This window comes from Quercus robur, chromosome 8 (assembly GCF_932294415.1).
Source record: "Quercus robur chromosome 8, dhQueRobu3.1, whole genome shotgun sequence".
Lineage (NCBI taxonomy): Eukaryota > Viridiplantae > Streptophyta > Magnoliopsida > Fagales > Fagaceae > Quercus > Quercus robur.
Window position 1 is genome coordinate 54,421,973 of NC_065541.1, and position 25,028 is coordinate 54,447,000.

The 25,028-nt window shown below is 37.1% G+C and overlaps 2 protein-coding genes across 7 annotated transcripts in view; one reads left to right on the forward strand and one right to left on the reverse strand.

Annotated features, from left to right (window-relative positions):
* The window catches only part of LOC126697064 (BEACH domain-containing protein C2), an 83,388-nt gene that overhangs the window by 22,967 nt on the left and 35,393 nt on the right, over window positions 1-25,028 (forward strand). For 3 of the 6 annotated variants that reach the window (XM_050393887.1, XM_050393889.1, XM_050393890.1), the window contains exon 1: window positions 24,438-24,662. The exons of 2 other annotated variants lie outside the window; for them this stretch is intronic. The gene's annotated coding sequence lies outside the window, so the exon portion shown is untranslated. Of the gene's footprint in view, window positions 1-24,434; window positions 24,663-25,028 lie in introns of those variants that run through there. One more of the 6 variants, XM_050393892.1, reaches the window with a different exon arrangement.
* On the reverse strand, window positions 13,635-19,082 carry LOC126696497 (uncharacterized). Its single transcript, XM_050393226.1, has 4 exons — window positions 18,886-19,082; window positions 16,271-16,365; window positions 14,575-15,101; window positions 13,635-13,748 (listed from the first exon to the last, which is right to left on the reverse strand). Exons 1-4 carry the CDS (start codon window positions 19,080-19,082, stop codon window positions 13,635-13,637), a joined length of 933 nt encoding a protein of 310 aa, XP_050249183.1.

Below are 25,028 nucleotides of genomic sequence, written 5' to 3' on the forward strand. Positions count from 1 at the left end.
AAGTTTCCCTAATGTTGATTTTCTCGGCAACCAAACAGGGGGGGAAAAAGAACACTCAAGCAAACCCATTATTTTCTCAGCAACCAACAGATAGGAAAACCCTTTTTTTTTTTCATTACAATATTTCCCCACATCAAAAGCAAAAACAAGATAGGTCTGAACAATAAGACCCTACAAAGTCAAATCAAACAAGTCAATCTATTCAACCAAAATAGCACTTAAACTGGAAATTACAAATTTGATTCTTTGAACAAAAAGAACGATTTTCACTACAAAAGCTTGAGTTCACAACGAGGTGAGGGAGATGAGAGAGTTGTGGCCTTGTGAGGTGGAGGAGTGCCTAACGAGGTGAGGGAGAAGCAGCGGCGCCTACAGGCTGCGGCAAGGTGAAGGAGCCAGGGAGGAAAGACCAGCGAGGTGGAGAACGGAGCGGCGCCGGCGAGGCGAGGCGAGGCATGCAAGGAGTAGCGGCGCCGGAGAAGTGAGAAGCGGCACCGGCAATCTGAGCATGGGAGGCGAAGCAGTGGCACCGGCTGTCTTGCTTAAGTGAGAGTGAGGGTGAGGCAGAGAATGGGAGGCGGCTTGGGAGAGAATGAGAGGGTGAGAGAATGGGTCTGAGGGATTTGGGAGAAAAGTGAGTATTTATAGTTAGGGTTTTTTTTTTTTTTTTAAATATTATATATACGGGTCGGGTTCGGGCCGGGTATGCATAATACCCGGACCCGACCCGAACCCGCTTCGGGTTTTTTAATGAAAACCCAAACCCGACCCTAATGTTAAACGGGTCGGGTTTTACCCGACCCATTAGGGTCGGGTCGGACCGGGTACCCGCGGGTCGGGTTCATTTTGCCATCCCTATTTATAGGCGATTTGGATTTGAGCCGTTATAATCTTGAATACCGAAGAGGTTAGTAGGATTACAATTTTTTTTTTTAATTTTTAATTTTTTTTAAAGAAACAAAGTGTTAAATATTTAACTCATTAAAGCTAACCATGCAATTCCCAAGAAAAAAAAAACACTAACAATGCATATTTAAAGACATATATATGCCAAAAATCTTGTAGTTGAATTGACACATCTTCATACATAAAGTCAAAAAAGTTCAAGCTGGGGAATTGTAATTATCTCTCAAAAGAAAAAAAAAAAAAATATATATATATATATATATTATTTTTCAAAATGCACATATATTATTAGGTGAATGTCAATGGAATATATTTGGAAACTTTTTTAATTATTCCTTTAAACTATTCTTATTTAGTCGTTAATTTTTGAGTAATTTAAGATTATCTTATTAATTAATGTTCATATGTATTAGGTTTTTTTTTTTTTTTTTTTTTTTTTTTGAGAATCAATATCATGCTTCTTATTAAAGGAGGCCAAAAAGATCAGCCTTAATACAGGTGAACTATCTAGTGGAATATTTTCCATCCAGATTTGACATTGAGAGACAAACTTAGCTCGCCTTGCTAGAGAGTGAGGTAGAGCATTACATTGCCTTCTAACTTGAGTATAATTTATCGATGACAAATATGAGGCAATAAAATTGATATCTTGAACTATATGACCAAAGCTAGATAATGAATAAGAGCCTTCCCGGAGTGCTATGATAAGGATCTGAGAGTTGCTCTCCAAAACTATGTTTCTGAACCCCGTTTCAACAGCTAGTTCCAACCCTCTTCTCGTTGCCAACGCTTCAACTTCTAACACCGTAGAGGGCAAAAGGATACGTTCAGATAGTGAAGCCATGACCTGTCCATGCTCATTCCTAACAACCACCCCCAGACCCGCTATATTATCTGCCTCAAAGAGAGCTCCGTCCACGTTTACCTTGTACTGGAAAGGACCCGGAGGCTGCCAGCTTGTTGGTGGACGTCCCACAGGTTCAACCCTTGCTATGTTGTGATGCTGGAAATCCCCCAGGCGCTGCTTTGCCTACTACATCAAATGATTCAATGGTTCAGCCTTTTTTCCCAACCTCAAATTGTTCCTACGATTCCATAAGGCCCACACCACCGTAGCAAAAAAAGCCGACTCCCTGTTTTCTGCAAAAACAGTCCCCAACAAATCAATAAAGGTCACAGCTCATTTTAAATTATCATGACTCCATTGTGGCATTTTTTACCAGAAGTCTTCTAGCTTCGGACAGCTATATAGAGCATGCTTCACATCTTCTTTGTGTTCCCTGCACAGATCACAGCAATCATCCTGAATAATCTTACGACAAACCAGGTTCACCTTTGAAGGCAGAGAGTTTTTTGCTGCTCTCCAAATAAGATTCTTGACTTTGTTAGGCACGGGAAGGTTCCAAATGGCTTGCCACAGTGGTTTTACACCTGCAACATTAGATTGTCCAGGTTGTGCATTCTGAAACTCCCTTTGCAAAAATTGATACCCGGATTTAACGGTATATTCCCCTTTAGGATTTTAAGGCCATGTAAGTATATCTAGCTGTTTTGTGCGACACAGGGATATTGTGCTTATGGTTTCTACTTCAAAGCTGAGCAACATATTCTCCATTACTTCAGTTTTCCATAGCTTCTGCACCGAGTCTATTAGTGAGCTCACTTTGGTTCCTATCAATGCTTCAGGCCGAGGGGATAACACTCTTGGAGAGTGTTTTCGAGGCAGCCAGTTATCCTCCCAAATATCCACAGACCGTCCATCACCTATCCTCCATACCGCTCCTCTTTTAATGACTTCTCTACCTCTGAGTATACTACTCCAGGCGTATGAAGCTGAGCTCGGGTTGGCTGCCTCCATGATGGAGCTATTTGGAAAATTTTTGCCTTAAACACCCTATAAAATAACGATGTTTTGTCATGTAGAAGTCGCCAAGTTTGTTTAGCCAATAATGCATCATTAAACCTTGCTAGGTCCTTGAATCCCACCTCACCTTGTGTCTTTGGTTTGCAAAGCTCCTCCCATTTAATCCAATGGACCTTTTGGCTCTCTCCCCTTTGCCCCCAAAAAAAAAAATTTATGAGAGCCTCAATTTCATGACATAACCTAATCGGCAATTTAAAACATGACATTGTATAAGTAGGAAGTGCTTGAGCCACAGCCTTTATTAAAACTTCTCTTCCCGCTTATGAGAGCAATTTCCCCTCCCTTCCTTGTAACTTTTTCCACACCCTTTGCTTTATGTTGTCGAAGCTCTCTTTTTTCTTCCTTCCAATAAAAGATGGCAGCCCCAAGTACTTCTCATATTGTTGGACCACCGGAACTCCTAGTGCTTGCTTTATTGATTCTTGCATATCTGGAGTTGTGGACTTGCTAAAGAAGAGAATGGTTTTATTCCAGTTTATCTGTTGTCCGAATGCTCTCTTATATGTACCTAATATCTCCAATAACTTCTTGCAGTCATTATTTTGTGCCCTGCAAAAAATAAGGCTGTCATCTGCAAAAAGGAGATGGGTTAGTTTAGGGCCATTACGAGAGATGGACACTCCTCTGATTTCTCCCAAATCTTTGGCTTTTTTTAACAGGCCATGAAAGCCTTCAGTACATAGTAGAAAAAGATATGGGGAAAGAGGGTCCCCTTGGCGAAGCCCCCTAGTTGGCACAATGTTTCCATGTGGCTCACCATTTATCAAGATTGAATAAGTGGCAGTAGATATACACCCCATCATTAACTTCACCCATGCATCACAAAACCCCATCTTTGTATTCAATTTCTCCATGTACAACCATTCAACCCTATCATATGCTTTACTCGTATCCAATTTAAGTGCCATATACTCAGTGTTCCCTGTGCTATGATTTCGCATGTAATGCAAAGTTTCAAAAGCAATATGTATTAGGTTAATGACAATTCTTTCCTTTTGAATTATTATTTTACTTGTATGTACCACCTTCTTTAAAAAAAAAATTTGTATGTACCACCAAATTTTTTTTTTTTTTTTTTTTTGGTGTGTGGTAATTATTAGACATTATGCATTTGATATAATTACCGTCTGTCACTATTCTAATGAGTTAATGTCTAATTTATTTATTATTTTAGAAAAGTTAATGTTTAATTAAAAGTGACATAAATTTATGATCATATTTTTCTTTTTATATATATATAATGTGTAATTGATTTGTTATAATTTACTATTAAACGCTATCATTTTTTTAAGGAAAACTAATAGGTAATAACTCAATGGAAATCAAAGAAAATGTAAAGAAAGCGTTTTTTTTAACTATTTAAAAAAAAAAAAAAATCTAAGATAGAATTATACTCTAGTCTACTCTAAGTGTATGTATGTGAAATTTCTTCCTGGAGACCTGACTCTTACCCCTTATACCCCACAAGCACTTATACTTATGGAGTAACCATCACACAAAGAGTGCGCAGTAGTAAAAGTAAAGAAAGAGTGTTTTTTTTTTTTTTTTTTTTACTTTTGGGTTTTTTTTTTTTTGTTAATTATGTGTCCAAAATAAGAAGCTCGAAAATTTTCATATAGAAGTTTTTACCATATATGTACAGTTTTAAGTGGGTTCTCTAGTTAGCTCAACTAGTAAAGTCTCTTGTTATTGAATAAGATATTTGAGATTTGATCCCCACTAATATCAAAAACTAATTGGTGTCTTGGTCTTATGATAAAAAATAATCATCATGAGCGGACATTATATGTTGAAACTATCTATTAAATATATATATGTGTGTGTACTATTTTAAAGTAAAGTAACAAACTGCTGAGGCGTACAAACTCAATTTTGATGCAGCAACATTTCCGGATTTATGTAGAACAGGGATTGGAGCAATTGTTCGAAATGAAAAGGGAGAGGTAATGGCTGCAATGTCTACCTGTGGACCGGCTGTGCAAACCAGTGATGAAGCGGAGTTGCTGGCTTGTCGGAGAGCTTTAGAATTTGCTGTGGATGCGGGCTTTTCCAGATTGATCATTGAGGGTGACAACAGTAACGTCATTCATGATATATCTTCATCAGAGGAAAACACCTCTCCATTCGGCAATGTAGTGGATGATATTCGCCATTTGCTAAGGGGTTTGATTTGGTCTGAGGTTTGCTGTATTAGAAGGGGTGGGAATAGGGCAGCCCATGTTTTGGCTTAACATGCTAGACAAACATTAGATGAGGACTTGTACTGGTTGGAGGACTCTCCCCCACCAGCCTTGGATGCTCTGTATCATGATCTTTTATCTATCTAAATGAATGAACATTCTCTTTTCAAAAAAAAAAAAGTAAAGTAACAAAAAAAAAAATTTGGAAAAACAAAGAATTTTGGGTTACTGGAACAAAAATATTAGGAGAAGTTTTCTTTTAGAAACATTAATAATTGAATAGCAGCCAAAAGGAGAATGGTTATGAAATACGAATTTAAATATGAACATAAATACCATAATAAAGAAATGCATTTACTTAATTCAAAGTTTTAAATTATATGCCACATGTCTAGTGTCACAGCTAACACATTGACATGGACAAATAAATTTTTGAAATATGACATTGTTTGTCCATATAATACCAATTAAATATAGGAAGTTGTTAAAATGTCATTGTAGTATATATACTTTGAGAAAGGAACACGTGTCATCGTAGCATGCATCCACAGTAGAAGTTTGGTTTTGTATCATTATCCAATAATAGATTTGCATCATGACATTAGAAGGTTCCATAGTAAATGCAAAGAACAAAGTTAGCACTTGGGCACAGCATTGGAAGGCAATTTGTCATGCTTGGATCAGTGGTAACTTAGGAGCCGTTTGGTAACATTATTCTAGTAACGTTGTTTGTATTTTTTTGAAAATATGTGTGGGAGAAAAAGCGTATAAAAATACATGTAATGTTGTTTAAAAACTAAAAAAGTGTTACTTAAACTACTGTACTAAGCAGCCCCTAGCTCTTTGATTCAAGCATTGAAGCTGAGAATCAGGCTTGTATTGTTGCCATTTTGGAATTGACACATGAACTACACTGTGTGCTTCATTAGTAATATTTTCTCAATATTTGCAGGCTGCACAACAATCACGAAAGGATTTACCAATTTTCGATTAATTTCTGGTTAATTCTACTTTGTTCTACTCTTCCTCTTTCCCTTCCCTCAAAAGTCTAAGAGGGTGTTTGGTTTATATTTTCAAACAACTCTTTTCAATTTTTAAACAACATTACATGTATTTCCACATACTCTTTCACCCATAAGTATTTCTACAAATATTTTTAAATAACAATTTTCAGTTTTTAAACACATATATCTAATAGGTCCTAAATGGCACTACCCAATGTTTGTCTTTTTAAGCGTGCCCCTATACATTTGATGTGACTCCTTTAGAAGTCTTTCATCTTCGAGAACCTTATTGAGAAGTGAGAAAGCAATTGATATTTTTGTTGTCACGTCAAATATTTTTTTTAAAGAAAAACGTGTTACGTGAAAATCACTTGTTTTGGTTTTGTCTGCTACCAAAGAAATGATGTTGAAAACATTTTCCCTTCTTTTTTTTTAATGTTTTCATCATTAATATATTGTATACAGTGGCGGAATCGGGAAAAAAAATCTCAGCTGGGCCAAATTATACCACTTTGATATGCCTTAACATAAAGTACCACTTGAAATATGCTAACATACAAAAACTACATGAAAAACTTTTTTTAATGAATGGCGAAGGTAGAAAATGTCCCAAATGTTTAACCATTAAAATTAACGGTAGCATTTTTTTTCTTATAAAAAAAAAAAAAAAAAAAAACAGAAAAGCGGGCACACTATTTTCTCAAAAAAAAAAAAAAAAAAAAAAAGACGCAGTTAGAAATATTGCACAAAATAGTCATGCTAGCAAGTTGCTTTCAAGGCTGGCGCAAGATAGTTTGAGGCCTAAGGTGAAAGTTTTTAAAAGACTTTTTTATATTTAAGTATAACTTAAATAATATTTAGTTTGTTTTTTATATTATAATTTTTTTAAATTTCAAATGTATTATTAATTCTTACTTTTTAGTTGTCGTTTGATACATGTGTTTACACATATGTTTTCAGTTTTTAAATAACATTATATGCATTTTTACACACCTTTTCACCCGCACGTATCTCCAATTCACTCATAATGAGCTAGTGATACAACTATATAGGTTTTACAAACTGAGGTGTCACCAATAAAAAATAAATTATTAAAATATTCATTTATTATATTTTTTAAGAAACACCAATCATATTCTTGCTGCATCTTTTTGTAAGTTTTTTGCTGTAAATTTGGTGATAGTGTTATCATTTTTTCATTCACTTAATGGTGGTTGGATTGGTTATGTATTAATTCATAATATTTTTGGAAAAAATATTAAAAGTTATTACAAATTTTAATATAAAAAACTTACAAATTAATGTGATAATGAAGTGACACATCAACAAAAAAATAAATAAATATTGATTTCTTTTTTTGTTATCGGTAAAGTATCAATTTATATAACTTACGAGTTTTGAAGTAAAACTTGAAATATGCTAACATAACTTTAATTTTTTTAGTTCTTCTTTAAGAGTGAAAAAAAAAATGTACACAACTCACATATTTTTTTTTAATTAAAAAGAAAATTACTAGTGGCCCCGTATTTAAGAGCCTTTCTTATGTTTTTTGATTCTAAGGGCCTTTCTTATGTTAGGGGCCTAGGGCCGGCCCGCTTTCCTTGGCTTTTCTTCTTCCACGCATGAAACATTTTCATGTAGGTGGGTCATAGGCTTTTAATGCGTTTTGTCTCTTCTGCTTTGTGTAGTATATAGGTTTGTTTTTCACATTGTTATTGATACCGTTCCGTTCCGTTCCGGTCAGAACGGCCGGAATTTTTCGTACCAGTATGCAAACCGGTACCAGAATACCCCCGTTCCACCTCGGGTCAAATTTCAGGAAGTTTCGGGTCATTCCGGTCAATTTCGGCTGAGATGCAAATTTCGGCCGGAACAGGATTTGGCCTATTATTTTAAAAAAAAAAAAAAAAAAAAGTAAAGGTCCAAAATACTTACAAAAAATCCTCCGGAGATAAAATGATCTGGCTCATGTAAGGTTTAGGAATTAAAATTGGTTTTTGGGCTTCCGAAAGGGAGATTGGATTTGGTTTTGGGTCTACGGATAGAGAGAGAGGTGTTTGTATCAAATAGCCATAGACCTCAGTTACTGGATCTAAAGCCGCTTTGGGGTTACATGGAGAAAGAAAGAGAGGGAGGTTAAAGAAGAAGAAGACAAGGCGTTGGTGGAAAATAAGAAAAGGAGAAGGAGAAGAGTTTGACAGAGGACTTGTGAAAGAAATGAGTGGATGAGAAAAAAGAGAAGGACAAAAAAAAAGGGAAGTGTTTATGTGTGTCAGCTGTCATGTAAGACAATGTATAGAAATAAAAATTAAATTAAAGTTGCACAATTATTAATATAATATTTTCACATAAATGTTAAATTGATGTTAAATGTTTTGTATTATTTGATATTTAGTTATTATTTTGTAAATCTTCTTATTGTGTGATGTTAAATTGATGTTTAAGACTTAAGACTAAATGATTTGTATTACTTGATATTTAGTTATTTATTTATTAGAATTGACAATTTTATGTTCTACAAGAATATATATAAATTATTTTTTAGGAACCCCGAAACACTCTGAAACGGTACGCCGAAATTAGCTGGTACCGAAATATTCCATTCCACTGGACAAACCGAAACGGGGTCTGAAACGGTATTAATAACAATGGTTTTTCATGAGTTCTACGCATTATTCATTAATTTCATTAGCCTGGTGGTTCAGTTAGTTCAATTGATAAAATTTTTTATGGTTATATAAGAAATTTGGGGTTCAATTTATGTCTACACCAAAACTGATTGATATCTTGGTTTGATAATAAAGAGCTATTGTCAGGAGTGGACGCCATAGGTAAAAACTCTCTTAAAGTGTATCCAAATCCTTATAAAAAAAAAAAATGTGTATCCAAATCTTATCCCAAAAAAAATAAAAATAAATAAAATGTATCCAGTACGTGTAGAATCTGAGCATTTTTCTTTTAATATCTTCTCAAAAAAAAGAAAAAAAAAAAAAAAAAAGGTATCTGAGCATTTTTAGCCTTTTTAAAAAAAATTATTTTGACACATAAAAAAAAGTTATTTTATCTATTTTAAATTTTAACACATCGCTTTATAATACACTCTACATTATATCTTCTATTCTTTTATACTTTATTTAAATATTATTATTATTATTTCTTTTTGGTTCCCAAGTCTCCACGTCACACGAGAGCAAATTTCAGTAATGCTCAACCGGTCAACAGAAATGAGAGAAAATGTGTGAATAAAAAATTTTCAAAATATTGATAGCATACTTGTCCATACTATTCTATTATTAGATCGATATCATAGCAAATACCAAATTTGACACATCTCATGAATGTAATTTTTTTGTATTTGGTGTGCTAAATGCTAAATATTTAGCATTCAACACATTTGATACCAGTGCTCTAAGTGCATAAGCACTTTCAGAAAGAGATAACTCAAATAAGAACATAATCTCTTTTTTTTTTTTTTTTTTTTTTTGAGAAGCAGTACATAAGCTTGAAAGCAAATGCCAGTGGAAGGAAATAAACAATCATAGAGTGAATAATGAAGAGTGGTGTATGTAGCAAAGTATGTGTAATGTTATAAGTATCAATAAAACTCTTTTTTATTGAGAATTTTTGTGTATAATCAACTAACATTTGTTACACAGTGTAAGGACTGAATTTGGATTAGACCCAATATAGGATTGGGGTTAACTGGTTCTACTCTAAAAGATGGACCATAAAAGTTGCTGAATTAAAAGTGTTAAGCACAAGTAAAGTAAGAAAATCTGTCCTCGGCACAGCCTGAGAAGCTTATCTTATAATATCTTGTTGATGAACACAGTTACCAGAATCCACAATGTTATTGCCTAGATTTTATGATTTTCTTCGATCCCCTTTTTAGGTCACCTTCCTATGCTATATATTACAATCTTGGTGTTATCCCTACCATACACGTGTAGATTGGATTCTAGGAGCTCCTTCTTGTCCCATCCAACACCTCCTAGAACCATCAAATAGTAGCTATAAGGCTGCTTAGTCACTATTCAGGTATCACCTCCACATTAATGTGGCCAGAGAGTTAGTTGGGAGGCATTTAATTTGGAGGTAGCAGCTTTTGAAGATATTTGTTTCCTCCCTTTACTCACCCCTTGTCCAACGTCTAACTCCTAGTTGTGATGTAACTCTGAAGAAGGTCTAGGGTGATAGGACACTCTTACTGACCTTGGATTCTCGTTTCTGAGATGGCTTTTCTCTTTGGACGTGTGTTGAACTTATCTCGTACTATCTTTATTTTTCTCTTTATACCATTCTCATTATAACCTCATTTGGCCATTCTCAGATTGGTTAATGTCCTCGGATTGGGCCATAGGCCCAATTCGTTCAGCTTTAATAATACCTCCTGACTAACTGGCCCCCACAATAGCCCCTCAAAATCTTACTTTTCGACTCCTCGGGAGGAAAGGAGGATTTTGATGTCCTCAGCACATCCTATTTATGGTTCTATTCTGTATTCCTAATCTCCTAAATGCTTTTTTACCTGCTCAAGGCACGCTCTTGATGCTTTGGCGTCCAGAGCGTGCCATCATTAAATTTTGGCGGCACCTTTGTCCCCCACATTCAATGGTAGAATGTAAATCGAATGGTGGAGGATTTTTCTAGTTTTACGAGTGGGAATTTTCCCGTTTGTAACTTCTGCGCTACTATAAATAGCTTTTCAAATCAATTCATTTTCCTATTTTCAACAATCACACAGTCCTAAAGCTCATACACTGAACCTGTCACTCTCTTTCTCCTCCCTGTGCATTTACAAATACTAGAAATTTGTCCGAGGACCTTCTTTTTAAACCTGTAAGTTTCCTTGTTCCCTCTTAGTTTTCATTTCAAACTTGTTAATTTTTCTTCAAAACTTCTTAGAAAATGGGTAAGTTCAAGCGTTTAGTTGAGTCCGAGGAGGGTATGGAAAAGTTTAGGGCAAAGTACGGGATTCCACCAACAGTAGGCATGAAGTATGCTGCCCAGGGGGAATGGGTAGATGCTAGGAAGACAGGAGAGGTGGTTATCCCCATGATCGCCTTCATAGAGGGAGGGATGACCATTCCCATGGGTACCATCACTAGGAATTACCTCAGGTTCTTTAGACTATCTCTCACTCAGTGCGCTCCAAATATGTTTAGGGTATTGGAGAGTATAGAAGCTCTAAACGAGAAAATGAACCTAAATTTGACCCACCACGATGTGAATTGGGTATACAACTTACACCACCTGACGGGATAGGGATATTACCTTAAATCGAGGTACCCCGTAGTAAGGTTAATCCAGTGCCTCCCTACATCAAACAAAAACTTAAAGGAGGACTTTTTAATCTTTTCTAGGGAATGGCATGATGGCCTACCTTGCCCGACTAAGGAGGGAAAACTAGGTGAGGGTGTAGCCGTAGATTTATGTGTCTTGATTTGTATATATATATATATATATTTTTTTTTTTTTTACTTCCCAATACCCCTATTTCTGAAAAAAATTTCTTCCATTTTAATGATTTTGCACATAAGAGTTCTACTAAACCTCAGCTCAGTTTAGTCAACAAAGAGAGCTTAGATAGGATTTTACGAGCCGAGGTGTACGTAAACGAGGCCGACGATCAACTGCGAGTGGCACACCTGATTCTCGGGTATACACCCCTTTCTCTTGCCTTCCAAGCCCCTAAGTACGTGATAAAAGCCAACGATCCTTGGCTCCACCATATCAGTGTTGCCTACCAAGGGTTCATTGTTCCAGAGGGTATTCCACTTCCTGAAGGCACTCCCCATACTCAACCACTCTTTGTTGCCACCCCTTCAATAGGAGTATCTTCATCCCAACTCATTCTTGAAGAAGAGGAAGAAGAAAAAGAAGATTCAGAGGGGATCGTAGACGTATCGGACTCGTCGAACGAATTCAAAGTGTTCAACTAGCCTTTATCCCTTGAGAGTATATCAGACAAAATGGGTATCCAAAGGAAATCCCAGAGGAGTTTGATGGAATTAATAGAAGATTAACCTGGAAGAGGTGCACCGGGGAAGTCCACCCAGCCCAAACTTCCTCCTCCTCCTCCCAAATCTCCTTTCCCTCCTCCTCAACCATCTTTACCTTCCAAACCTGAACCTGCTGATCCGAAGAGAAAGAGAGAGCAGAAAGATAAAGATGTGGTGGAAACCAAGAGATCTCGTCCTACTCGTGAAGACGAGGCTCAACGAGCTGCGAAACAGCAAAAAGTTAGCCATGCATCACAACGAGGAGTGGAAAGGGCAGATAATCAGCCTCCGGAGTCTCAGGCTTGGCTCCCAGCACCCATGCTTGGCGGTGAGCCCTTGAGAGATGATGCATCACTCAGGGACTTCAACGGGGGTATTGGGTGCCATGTTGCCTCGCCCTTGGAGGAGACTTTGTTACTTCCAAAGGATATGGCCGAGTTGCGGAATATCAGGAAGAACGAGGTTTTCCTCAATGTTAAGAGATATTTGGGCATGATATGATGCTAACCCCTTTTTTTTTACTTATAATTATTATATATATATATATATATATATATATTTTTTTTTTTTTTAAATTTGTTATGTTACTGACCTTTTTTTTTTAGGTTGTCCAAGCCATTTTCAGGCTTGAGGAGATAACTAACTCCTGCTACCAACAACTGGACGATAAGAGAAAAAGGGGGGTAGTAGCTGTGCAGTCGCTCAACATTGCTGATCAAAGTAATGTGGACTTAAGGAAGAAGCTGGCTGATGAGGAACATGCCTATAAGAGTGCTGACTCGGCTTTGGAAAGCGCACAAAGACAAGCCGAAGATCAGAGGAAGCGCCTGTGTAAGACCAATGATCAGTTGGCTGCTTCCAGGGAACAAATGGCAACCCTTAGGAAACAACTAGAAGAAGCTAGAGGCTCAAAAATCAGGCCGAAAAAGCAAAAGCCGAGGCGAAGAAGGCAAAAATAGAGGTCGAGAAGGCAAGGGATGAGGCTAAACAACATGGCTACGACATCGGCATAGCCGAGACTGAGGATACCCTCCGAGCAGAGGTCCCTACCATATGCCGAGCCTACTATGCTCAAACTTGGGAAGAAGCTCTCAACCGAGCTGGGGTTGAGGCTTCTTCTGAGCTGAGAAGGCCAGAAAACGTCTATTTCCCTCCAACCATATGAGCCTCGAACCTTCCTTCCAACCAAGGGGAGGTGGCATCTATAGTTGCTGACTCCGCCGAGGAAGCCCAGACTCAGGATCCTCTTCCTCCCAGTTAGCAGGAGCAGTCCAAAAAGCATGAAGCTCCTAAAGATACCTCCTCAAACAAGGCCACAGAGGTTCCTTAGGATGGGGCAACTTCCCAAAGTTTCGAGCAAGCTTTAGCTTTAACTACCATACCTGCTGGAGAAGTCCCCAAGGAAAAAGAAAAAGTGGTTCCTCTTGAAGCAGCTGACAAAGCCCCCAAGAACAAACTCCAAATAAAGTTAAAACCATAACTCTTTATTTTTATATAGGGTAGTTACAGTTAATGTAATGAAATTCCCCCCCCCCCTTTTTTTTTTAAGACAAGTTTTAATGAGATGTACGCTTTACCTTTCCAAATTTACATAGGTTATTAATATTTTATCTTTTATTTATGCAATTTTCATTTTGACTGTTCTTTGTTCATACATAACCATATGCCATAGAAGAGCGAAGTTGCTGATACGAGGGAAGAATACAGTTTTACATATTTTAAGTTTCCAATTCTGAGAAAATATCAAAACATTTAAATAACAAGCAAGTCCAGGGTACCTTAAAATGCTTTAAGTGATGCTCATGGATTTTACTTTGGCTTATAAATTTGGTCATAATTCAGTTCAAGGGGTATTAATTTCCACTAAGTTTGTAGTCCGAGGAACCTGGCATAACTTAGTTTTTGTTTAATACTTCAATAGATGTTAAAGGGTATTAATTTCCACTAAGTTTATGGTCCGAAAGATCTGACATAACTTAGTTTCTAAGCTTGTGGTCCGAGGAACTTGGCATAACTCAGTTTCTGTTTAATACTTCAATAGATGACAAAGGGTATTAATTTCCACTAAGTTTGTGGTCCGAGGAACCTGGCATAACTCAGTTTCTGTTTAATACTTCAATAGATAACAAAGGGTATTAATTTCCACTAAGTTTGTGGTCCGAGAAATCTGACATAACTTAGTTTCTGTTTAATACTTTAATAGATGTCAAAGGGTATTAATTTCCACTAAGTTTGTGTTCCGAGAAACCTGACATAACTTAGTTTCTGTTTAATACTTCAATAGATGTCAAAGGGTATTAATTTCCACTAAATTTGTGGTCTAAGGAACCACACATAACTTAGTTTCTGTTTAATACTTCAATAGATGTCAAAGGGTATTAATTTCCACTAGGTTTGTGGTCTGAGGAACCTGACATAACTTAGTTTCTGTTTAATACTTCAATAGATGGGGGAACACATGATACATGATTGGAATAAATTAAAGAAAAACTAAAATAAGACTATTTTTATTAATAATAATACCTCTTTAGATTGTTTACATTCCAAGGATGGAGTACAGTTTTTTCATCTAGATCCTCCAGATAGTATGCACCTATTCCTGCCATTGAAGTTATTCGATACGGTCCTTCCCAATTAGGCCCGAATTTTCCCCAGGCTAGATTCTTGGTGGTTCCCAAAACTTTCCTCAATACCGGATCTCTTATGTCCAACGGCCTCAGCTTTACATTGGTATCGTAACCTTGCTTGAGCTTATGCTGGTAGTAGTCCAATTGGACCATTGCATTCTCCCTTCGCTTTTCAATTAAGTCCAGACTTTTTCCTAGCAACCCATCATTACCATCCGGGGTAAATGCATTTGTTCTCAACGTCGGGAAACCTGTTTCCAAAGGGATTACAGTCTCGGCTCCATATGTCATTGAGAAAGGGGCCTCTTCTATTGACCGTCGAGGCGTTGTTCGATACATCCAAAGGACATGTGGTAATTCCTCCACCCATTTTCCCTTTGCATCGTTCAACTTCTTCTTAAGTCCATTCACCATAACCTTGTTGATAACTTCAGCTTGCCCATTTCCTTGCGGATTGGCTGGAGTTGAATATCTATTCTTTATCCCTAAATCAGAACAGTACTGCCTGAAGGCTTTACTATCAAATTAAATGCCATTATCCAAGATGAGGGTATGGGGAACCCCAAATCTTTTGACATCTATGTCTCTGATATTAGCTAAAGGTTCAGTTTTAACCCACTTGATGAAATAGTCTGTGCCGACCAGTAGATATTTTTTATTTCTTAGTGCCTTAGGGAAAGGACCTACAATATCCAAGCCCCATTGTGCAAACGGCTAAGGGCTGGAAAGAGGGTTAAGAACTCCTCTAGGCTGGTGGATGTTTGGAGCGAGTCTCTGACATTGATCACACTTTTTAACATACTCTTGTGCCTCTTTTTGCATGCTTGGCCACCAGTATCCTTGAGAAATGGCCCAGTGAGATAAGGATCTTCCCCCTGTGTGACTTCTGCAGATTCCTTCATGTAGTTCTTCTAGGAGTGATTCTGATGCCTCGAGATATACGCAAAGCAGATATGGTCCAAAAAAAGAACGTTTATACAACTTTTTATCCTCGGACAATCAAAACCGAGGAGCTTTCCTTCGTATTTTCTCAGCTTTTGACTTTTCTTTAGGTAATATATCCCTTTCAAGGAACAACAATATAGGATCCATCCAGCTCGGCCCTAACTTGACTTGATGGATCTGGTGCAAGTCTTTCTTTGTTGGGGTAGGGGTGCATAAGTCTTCGACAAGTATCACTTGGGGCAAATTCTGTGCCGAGGAAGTGGCAAGGGTAGCCAAAGAGTCTGCATGGGTATTTTCACTTTTGGGGATATGCGATAAGTCAAATAATTCAAATTTCGTTTGTATATGCCCAACTTGACCCAAATATTCTTGTATTCTTGTATCCCGTGCTTCTAGTTCCCCTTTTACCTGACCTACGACCAGTCTTGAATCTGAGAACATTTCCATTGCCTTTCCACCCATTTTTTGGACCATCACCATTCCCATCAACAAAGTTTCATATTCCGCTTCGTTGTTTGTAGCCGAGAATCCCAACCTCAAGGACTTTTCAATAGTGTTCTTTTCAGGGGATACCAGAACTAGCCCTACTCCTGATCCCTGCTGGTTTGTGCTCCATCCACATATACTTTCTAGGGTGAGGGGTATTGGGTGGAGATTAAGCCAACTGATTTTTCATCCATACCATGCTGCTTCGCATTTATTTCTTCAGGAAATTCAGCAAACTCGGCTATAAGATCGGCAAGGACTTGGCCTTTTACAGAGGTATGAGGCATGTACCTGATGTCAAAAGCCCCTAAAATCATGCCCCATTTAGCAATCCTCCCGGTATAATCTGCGCTCCAAAGTATTGATTTGGGCGGTAATTGAGTTAGAACAACCACGGTGTGTGCCTGAAAATAGTGGGGGAGTTTCCGTGTGGCATGCACTACTGCCAAAATGGCCTTCTCCAGTAATAAATACCGAACCTCGGCTTCGTGAAGCGACTTACTTACGTAATAGACTGGTCTTTGGATACCACCGTCTACTTGTATAAAAACAAAACTTACCATGTGAGAGGCTACTGCCAGGTAAGCAAACAGAACCTCGTCCACCTCGGGACTAGACATGATGGGTGGCCAAGATAGGTACTCTTTAAACTGTTGAAAGGCTACAGCACACTCCTCGGTCCATTCAAATCATTTCCACTTATGTAGTAAAAGGAAAAAGAGTTTGCACCTATCTGCTGACTTGGATATAAATCGGTTTAAAGTAGTAGTCATCCCAGTCAGTTTCTAGACCTCCTTGGGATTTCGAGGTGCTCGCAAGCCGTTAATGGCCTTAATTTGATCTAGATTTACTTCAATTCCCTTGTGAGTCACCATGTAACCCAAAAACTTTCCCGAACCTACACCAAACAAACGCTTGGATGCATTTAGGCGCAACTTATGCTTCCTCAAAACTTCAAAGACGTTTGTGAGGCCTTCCACGTGCCCCGACGCTACCTTGCTCTTTACAACCATATCATCAATATAGACTTTGATGCTCCTGCCTAGCTGTGGTTCGAACATTTTAGTCATCATCTGCTAATAAGTAGACCCTGCATTTTTCAAACCAAAGGGCATCACTTTGTAGTGATAGTTTCCAATGGGAGTGACAAAAGCTGTCTTTTCCTGATCGTCCAACGCTAATAGTATTTGGTGATATCCTTGAAAGGCGTCCAAAAAACTTATCCGAGGATGACCTACCGTCGCATCCACCAACTGATCTATCCGAGGCATAGGGAAAGGATCTTTGGGACAGGCTTTATTGAGATCCGTGAAATCCACACACACATGCCATTTCCCAGTTTTCTTTTTCACCACCATCATGTTAGCTAACCATTGAGGATAGAAACTTCCTTGATAGCCCCTGCTTGTTTAAGCTTGGTTACTTCATTTATGACAGCTTCGGTGTGCTCTTTTGACGGACGCCGAGGTGGCTGTATCTTCGGGGTAATAGAAGGGTTAACATTCAGATGATGACAAATGAAACTTGGATCTACACCCGGGGCTTCATACTTGCTCCATGTGAACACATCAACATTTTTCCTAAGGAATTCAACTAATTGATCCCTCTCCTACATAGGCAGTTGAGCTCCAACCTGAAAGAACTTCTCCAGATCATCGCCAATAACTACCTTCTCTAGATCTTCACATTTCACTTGGTCGGTTGGTCCATTGATGGGCAACGCCGGAGTTTCTAATTGCTATAAGCCATTATCAGCAATAGCCGAGATTTTAGCCTCAAGCCGATGTTGGATGGCCGCTACCAGGCATTGTCTCGCTATAGATTGATTTCCTACTATCTCCAAAACCTGGCCTCCGGATGGGTACTTCATCTTCTTGTGAAGAGTAGAGAAGACGGCCCCTAGGGTCTGCTCATAATGGCCGTGTAGGGAGAGAAAGCATCTACAATAATGAAGTCCACCTCTACCACATCTGGGCCAGTTTGCACGGGTAATCTGATCTGACTTTTCGGAATGACCATTTTACCTCCAAAACTCACCAAATGAGAACTATAGGCTGTCAAGTTTTCAGGTTTCAGATTTAGCCCCTTATAGGTTGGGATACATTATCTTAGCTCTGCTGCCTTGGTCAATCATCACTCTTTTCACATCGTACCCACCAATCCTGAGTGTGACTACTAAAGTATCATCATGTGGCTGTATGGTTCTAAGTTTGTCCTCATTTGAAAAACCTAACACCAATGGGGTTCCCATCTTGATTCTCTTCGGCATTGAACTAGACTCCTCAGCTAGGTAACGAGATATCGACATTACCCTGGAGGGACAAGATCCAGTTCTCCTTAGGGCAACAAATATGACATTTATTGTGCCGAAAGGAAGTCTTGAAGAAGCACCTCCTCGAAATTCTGAACCCGTTTGGCTTCTCTGTCCACTGGAATGATGCAGAAGTTGCTTTAATTTCCCTTCCTGGACCAACTGGTCTAAATGGTCTCACAAGTTTCTACAATCTTTGGTGGTATGCCCATGGTCTTGATGATATTGGCAATAAAAGTTTTGGTTGCGTCTCATAGGATCTCCTACCATCTTGTTTGGCCATTTGAAGAACAACTCATTTTTAATCTTCTCTAGCACCTACTGCATTGGCTCTCGAAACACAGCATTAACCACCTGGGTGTTGGCAGATCCTGGCTGCCCAACAAAGTCTTTTCGAAGTCGGTTATTATTGTAGGTCCGACCTGAAATCTCTCATCTCTTGAGGGATAACCTTAGCCTTTCCTTTCCCTTGTAATTGGTCTTCTTCTACCCTTTTGTACTTGTCAATCCGATCCATCAGTTGACGTACACTAGTAACAGGTTTACCAGTTAGAGATTTCCTCAAATCATGCTCGGTTGGAAGGCCAGCCTTAAAAGTGCTAATGGCCACATCATCGTACTCTCCTTCTATTTCGTTAAACATCTCCCAGTATCTATCTAAGTAGGCCTTCAGAGTCTCTCCCTCCCGCACGGACATAGATAATAAGGATTCCAAAGGCTGAGGAACCCTGCTACAAGTGATAAAGTGAGCACCAAAGGCTTGGGTGAGTTTTTTAAAAGAGTCAATAAAGTTCGCCTTTAAATCGTTGAACCACCTCATCACCATTGGGCCCAAGTTAGATGGAAAGACCTTACACACCAAGGCCTCATCTTTGGAGTGAACGGCTATCCTTTGACTGAAATAGCTGACATGTTCTATTGGATCTATTCGACCATTATAAATGATGAACGTGGGTTGATGGAATCGCCAAGGAAGACTCGCACCTTCTATGTTTCATGTGAAGGGTGATTTAGAAACTTGACTCAGCGCCTTGTTCATGGCATCGTTTCTTAAGCCTTTGTGAGGCGGGCTCTTATATCTACGTCTATGGTGGTACTCCTCGTCATAGGAAAAAGTCTCGCTGGGCGGAGTTTTGGATCTCCGTCTATAACTAGCACCATCTGTCTCTTCAGAGAATGGCTTAAAGCTGGGCGACAAATGTCTTCACTGAGCGTGATGCAATTCCCTCTTCAATTCATCAATTTCACGTTGCATGTCTCTATCATCCTTTGTATGGGAAACATGGCTCTTCCCTCGAAATTGACTTTTATTAGTATGAGTTGTGTGCACACTTCCCTCACGACCTCCTCTCCGTTCGAGGCTCCTACGCAGATTGCCATGTTGGGATCCCCTTGATTCTGCCTGGTATAAATTAGCATCCACCTGGTGTGGACCTGTCATTGCCTGTTGTGGACCTGTTTCTTCCATCTTAGACTACGCACCCAAATCTCTTTCAGAATAGATCAAGCTCTTCCCACAGACGGCGCCAATTGTAAGGACTGAATTTGGATTAGACCCAATATAGGATTGGGTTTAAGCCTAACAAAGCCAAACAATGAATTTATAGAGCGTGGGTGAAAGAACTAGTTATACTCTAAAAGATGGACCATAAAAGTTGTTGAATTAAGAGTGTTAAGCACAAGTAAAGTAAGAAAATCTGTCCTCGGCATAGCCTAAGAAGCTTATCTTATAATATCTTGTTGATGAACACAGTTACCAGAATCCACAATGTTATTGCCTAGATTTTATGATTTTCTTCGATCCCCTTTTTGGGTCACTTTCCCGTGCTATATATTACAATCTTGGTGTTATCCCTACCATACACGTGTAGATTGGATTCTAGGAGCTCCTTCTTGTCCCATTCAACACCTCCTAGAACCATTAAATAATAGCTGTAAGGCTACTTGGTCACTGTTCAAGTATCACCTCCACATTAATACGGTCAGAGAGTTAGTTGGGAGGCATTTAATGTGGAGGTAGTAGCTTTTGAAGATATTTGTTGCCTTCCTTTACTCACCCCTTGTCCAACGTCCAACTCCTAGTTGTGATGTAACTTTGAAGAAGGTCTAGGATGATAAGACACTCTTAATGGCCTCGGATCCTCATTTCCGATATGGCTTTTCTCCTCGGACGTGTGTTGGACTTATCTCATACTATCTTTATTTTTCTCTTTATACCATTCCCATTATAACCTCATTTGGCCATTCTCAGATTAGTTAATGTTCTCGGATTGGGCCACAGGCCCAATTTGTACAACTTTAATAACACCTCCTGACTAACTGGCCCCCACACACAGTATTTAATACTTTCTTTTTTTAGAGCAGTAAAACTTTTTAATTTTCAAAATTTTAGCTGGATAAGGTGTAGTGTAGTGGAAAAAAGGGGAAAAATGAAACATTTCTCATTCTCAAAAGGTCAGTAATGTGAAATTTTCATAAGTTCATCCCCATTAAAATATATATATATATATATATATATATTTTTTTTTTCTGTTTCAGAATCCCATTAAAACACATACAAGGCATGTAGAGCACCCTAATGCTAAGGACAGAGACAAAGCCAGAGCTTAAAATTAGGGGAGATGGCTTTGCTGATGGTTGTGTATAGTGAATTCGGCCTCCGACTTTATTGCTACTTAGTTGCTTAGTTGTTGTTAAATTTTTTTTAAAGGGTTAGATTGTCTGTTTTAAGTAAAAATTTATTGACTAGGCTTAATTTTTTTTTTTTTAGTTTTACTATTGGTATTTTTTGTTGTTGTACTAATTTTTTTGAGCTTGTATATTTCTTTTTTAGATTTTAGACTTATTAATATTTTTTAATTAGTCTTTAAAATGAGGCAAATGTTTGAATTACAAACTTTTTTACAAATTGCTGATAATGTAAGTGATGGGCCCAAATATGAACCAATAAAAATTTACTACTTTAACAATTTGTAAAAATGTTATAGAAAAATTTATTACTATAACAATACTCCTAAATGAATTAATGATATTTTTAAGGGGGCAAAAGTGTAATTTTCTAAAATAAAATTGCTAAAATTAGTACCATATATATAATAATATTTTTTTAAAAAAAATTTGTGGGGTGGGGGGGGGGGTGGGGGGAGGGCATTGCCCCCCAAGTCCAACCATGGCTCCGTCCATGGCTAAGGACATGGCAAAAAAAATGGTTATGCCCAGCCAGTTAATGATGACTGATGGATAATAAAGAAAACCATGAATTTTGATTCACATTTCGAGTTTCTTTTGCAAATGGTGTACAAACAATAATCTCTTTTCAAAGAAGAAAGTAGGAACAAGGGAACGAATGGGAGAAATTTGAGTTCAGCACCTAAATGTATTAGCTTCTTGTCTTCTTGTAGAAAAGTAGGGGACTAAGCAAACAATTTTGATCCCTTGCTGTCTTCTTATTAGATACTGTTAGGCGAGGATCGGAGGAGTTTGGGTATAAAGATTGTGATAAGGAAAATTATTTTGGAGGAAATTCTATGTGGAATTGATGGATAATGTCTAGCACACCATTAGCACAAACATTACTCTTGACCCGCGCCCGTCGGGGGGGGGGGGGGGGTGGGTAATTTCACACAGAGTGATACATACATTATGTTAAAGAGTTTTTTACCTAACTCAAAATTTGCTTTGTGTTTCTTGTCTCACATGTTGTGAGGTATATAAGAAAGCAAGCTGTGTTTGTTACACATAAACTGTTTTACACAGTCTAAAAAATAACTAAAATTGTGACTCAAAGTCACAATTTCTTTGGAAGAGTTTTTCTGTTTTTCAACCCAATCCAACTTACTGAGTTAGATTGAGTAGACAGATTGCGCTTACATGTTTCATGCTTTATAAAAAATTGGACTTTTATCAATAATTGGCATTTTTTAATAAATTATTACAATTTATGTAATATGCCTGAATTTTATTCTAAAATTTTAAATTCGTCAAAACTAATTCCCATAAGAAGACAACTAATTTTTTTTTTAAATAATAATAATAATAATAATATAAATTTATATATATGGTGGGTCATGTTTAGTGAGATAGGTTGAAAAAACTTTCACCCAATCTAACCCAAAACTTAAAAATAAAATTTCAACCCAACCCACAAAAAATCAACCTGAAGCGCTGCACTGCGTTGAGTTGATCTGGATTGGATTGGTTGGTCTTGTCGCTAGATACTTTAGATGAACATCCATTGAAAGTTACCAAAAGCTTGGTGCCCACATGACATAATACAATAGGCTTTAATTGGAAAAATCATTGAACTCCTTAGAAAATTGAGTCAATAAAACTAAGGTGGGCCTTATTGCCCGTTAGGCCGGAAATGATTATTTATTTCAACACAATCTGGCGAACATGGCCTGGTTTGGGATACCACCTAATTTAAATGCCTAAAGCAATTTCTTCAGCCCAATGTTTACACGCATCGAATTCCGAACCTCCTTCAAAATATCCTAAAAGCTAAAAATATTTTTTCGTTTTTGGTGATTTGAAAAAAAAAAAAAATCGAAAATTCGATTTAGTTCTTGATTTTTTGCTTCAATTTTTTATTTTATTTTATTTAAAGAACTTCAATTGTTATATTAGTCCTTCAAGTTTAATTTTTGTCAATTTAATCCCCCACTTTGTTAAAAAGATCCAATTTAATCATTTTGCAAATCCATTAACATATGAAAACATTTAAACATTCCTTTTTATTTTTTTATTTTTAAGCAATACTCTTTTTTTTTTTGCAGAGATTAAAAAATACTCATTTAATAACAAGATATGTTAAAAGACACATATAATGAACGTTTTCAATTAACTTTTTAATTAAAAAAGAATGTTTAAACCTTAAAACGATGTTATTTGTTAACAAAATTGGACAAAAGGACTATATTGACTCAATTTATAAATTGTGCATTTAGGAATTGTTGAAAAAAGTTTTTTTTTTTTTTTTGTTGCTTTTTTGTCTAAGCTCTTTTTTGTGTGTCAAAATAATCTAGCTTTTAGTTTTTTGGTAACACACTTAATATAAAAGTTACAAAAAAATTTTATCTTTTGATAAATGCTGCAAATAAACTACCGGAAATAAACAATTCCCAAACTGAAATGAGAGATCAAATTAACAAAAAAATAACTAATTCAACAATAATATAGTTAGGAGTACAACAAAAGTTCACAATAATTTTATAACATTCCTAAAATAGCCTATCACTTTACACATGGATGCAATTTATTTATTTTAATATTAATTTGAAAATGTTGTAAAATTTTGTTTTGTCAATAATTCATTTAACATTGGAAATAAGATTTAGGGGACTAAATTGAATTTTAACTAAAAGAATATAAAATGCAAACATACAATTTATAGCCTATAAGTTTGTTGAATTGTCATTTAGTCCACTAAGTTTAAATTTTACCATTTTAGTCCATTAACATTGACAATGCAATCATTTTAATCACTCCATCCATCACCATTTGAAAAAACACAGTTAACTCTCTTATAACAACGTTATTTTAAATCATTTTTTTTAATTACTAGAGAATAAAACGATATTGTTATAAAAAAAAATGATTTAAAACAACGTTGTTATAAGAGAGTTAACGATGTTTTTTCAAGTGGTAATGGGCAAAAGGACTAAAAGAATAGCATTACCAAAAGTAACAAGCTAAAATAACAAATTTTAAACTTAGGAGATTAAAATTACAATTCACTAATTGTATTTTTAAACCCAAAAAGACCAAAAAAAAAAAAAAAAAAAAGAAAGTTAATGAATGCCATGACAAGGTTGGACTTGATCTTCCAATCAAAATTCAAAACCTTCTTCTTCACTTACAAGCGAAGTGAAAACAAAGATTTGCAGTGCAACTGACGGAAACTTAAAAGCTTGAAAGAAATTGGCGTAATTACCCTTTGCATAATGTTAGCTAAAAATTAAAGTAAAGCAAAGCATAGGTAATTTGATTATTATTTGACCGGGCAACCACATACAAGCCTTTGCATATAATTACTATTAGTTGCCAAAAATTTCTACCAAAAAAACTATTAGTTGCCAAATCCACCAATTCTCATTCTCTCTCTCGCGCCCAATTCGCCTTCTCTTTCTCCTTCTTTCTTCCCCCATTCCTAAATCTCCCTCTCTCTCTCTCTCTCTCTCTCTCTGCCCTTTCCATTTCAATCAAATTCTCTCGCTGCCGAATCAAACACACGGACCCGAACCCGATTTGAATCTGTTGTTTGGATCCATTTCCCAAGGTACCAATTTCACCTCCCTTTCCTTTCTGGTCAATCTTCCATTTCCATTTTTTTTTTCCTTCTTCTAATGTTAATTTATCAATATGATTTATGCTTTTTGAAAAAAAAATTGCTCCGATCAGAGCTGATTCAATGTATGAAAGTTTCTCACATTGTAACGGTCCAATTCGTCAGATCCATTTGCCGAGTTGATCTACTCTGCAATGCAATGCAATGCAACACGATCCATTGTTGTCGTTTTGATAATTCAATATCTATCTAATCTCTCTCTCTCTCTCTATATATATGTATATATATACACGTGTTTTTATGTACTTGCCTCTTTGAGCTAGATCTGTGAATTTCTTTTATGGTATTCGCACTTTG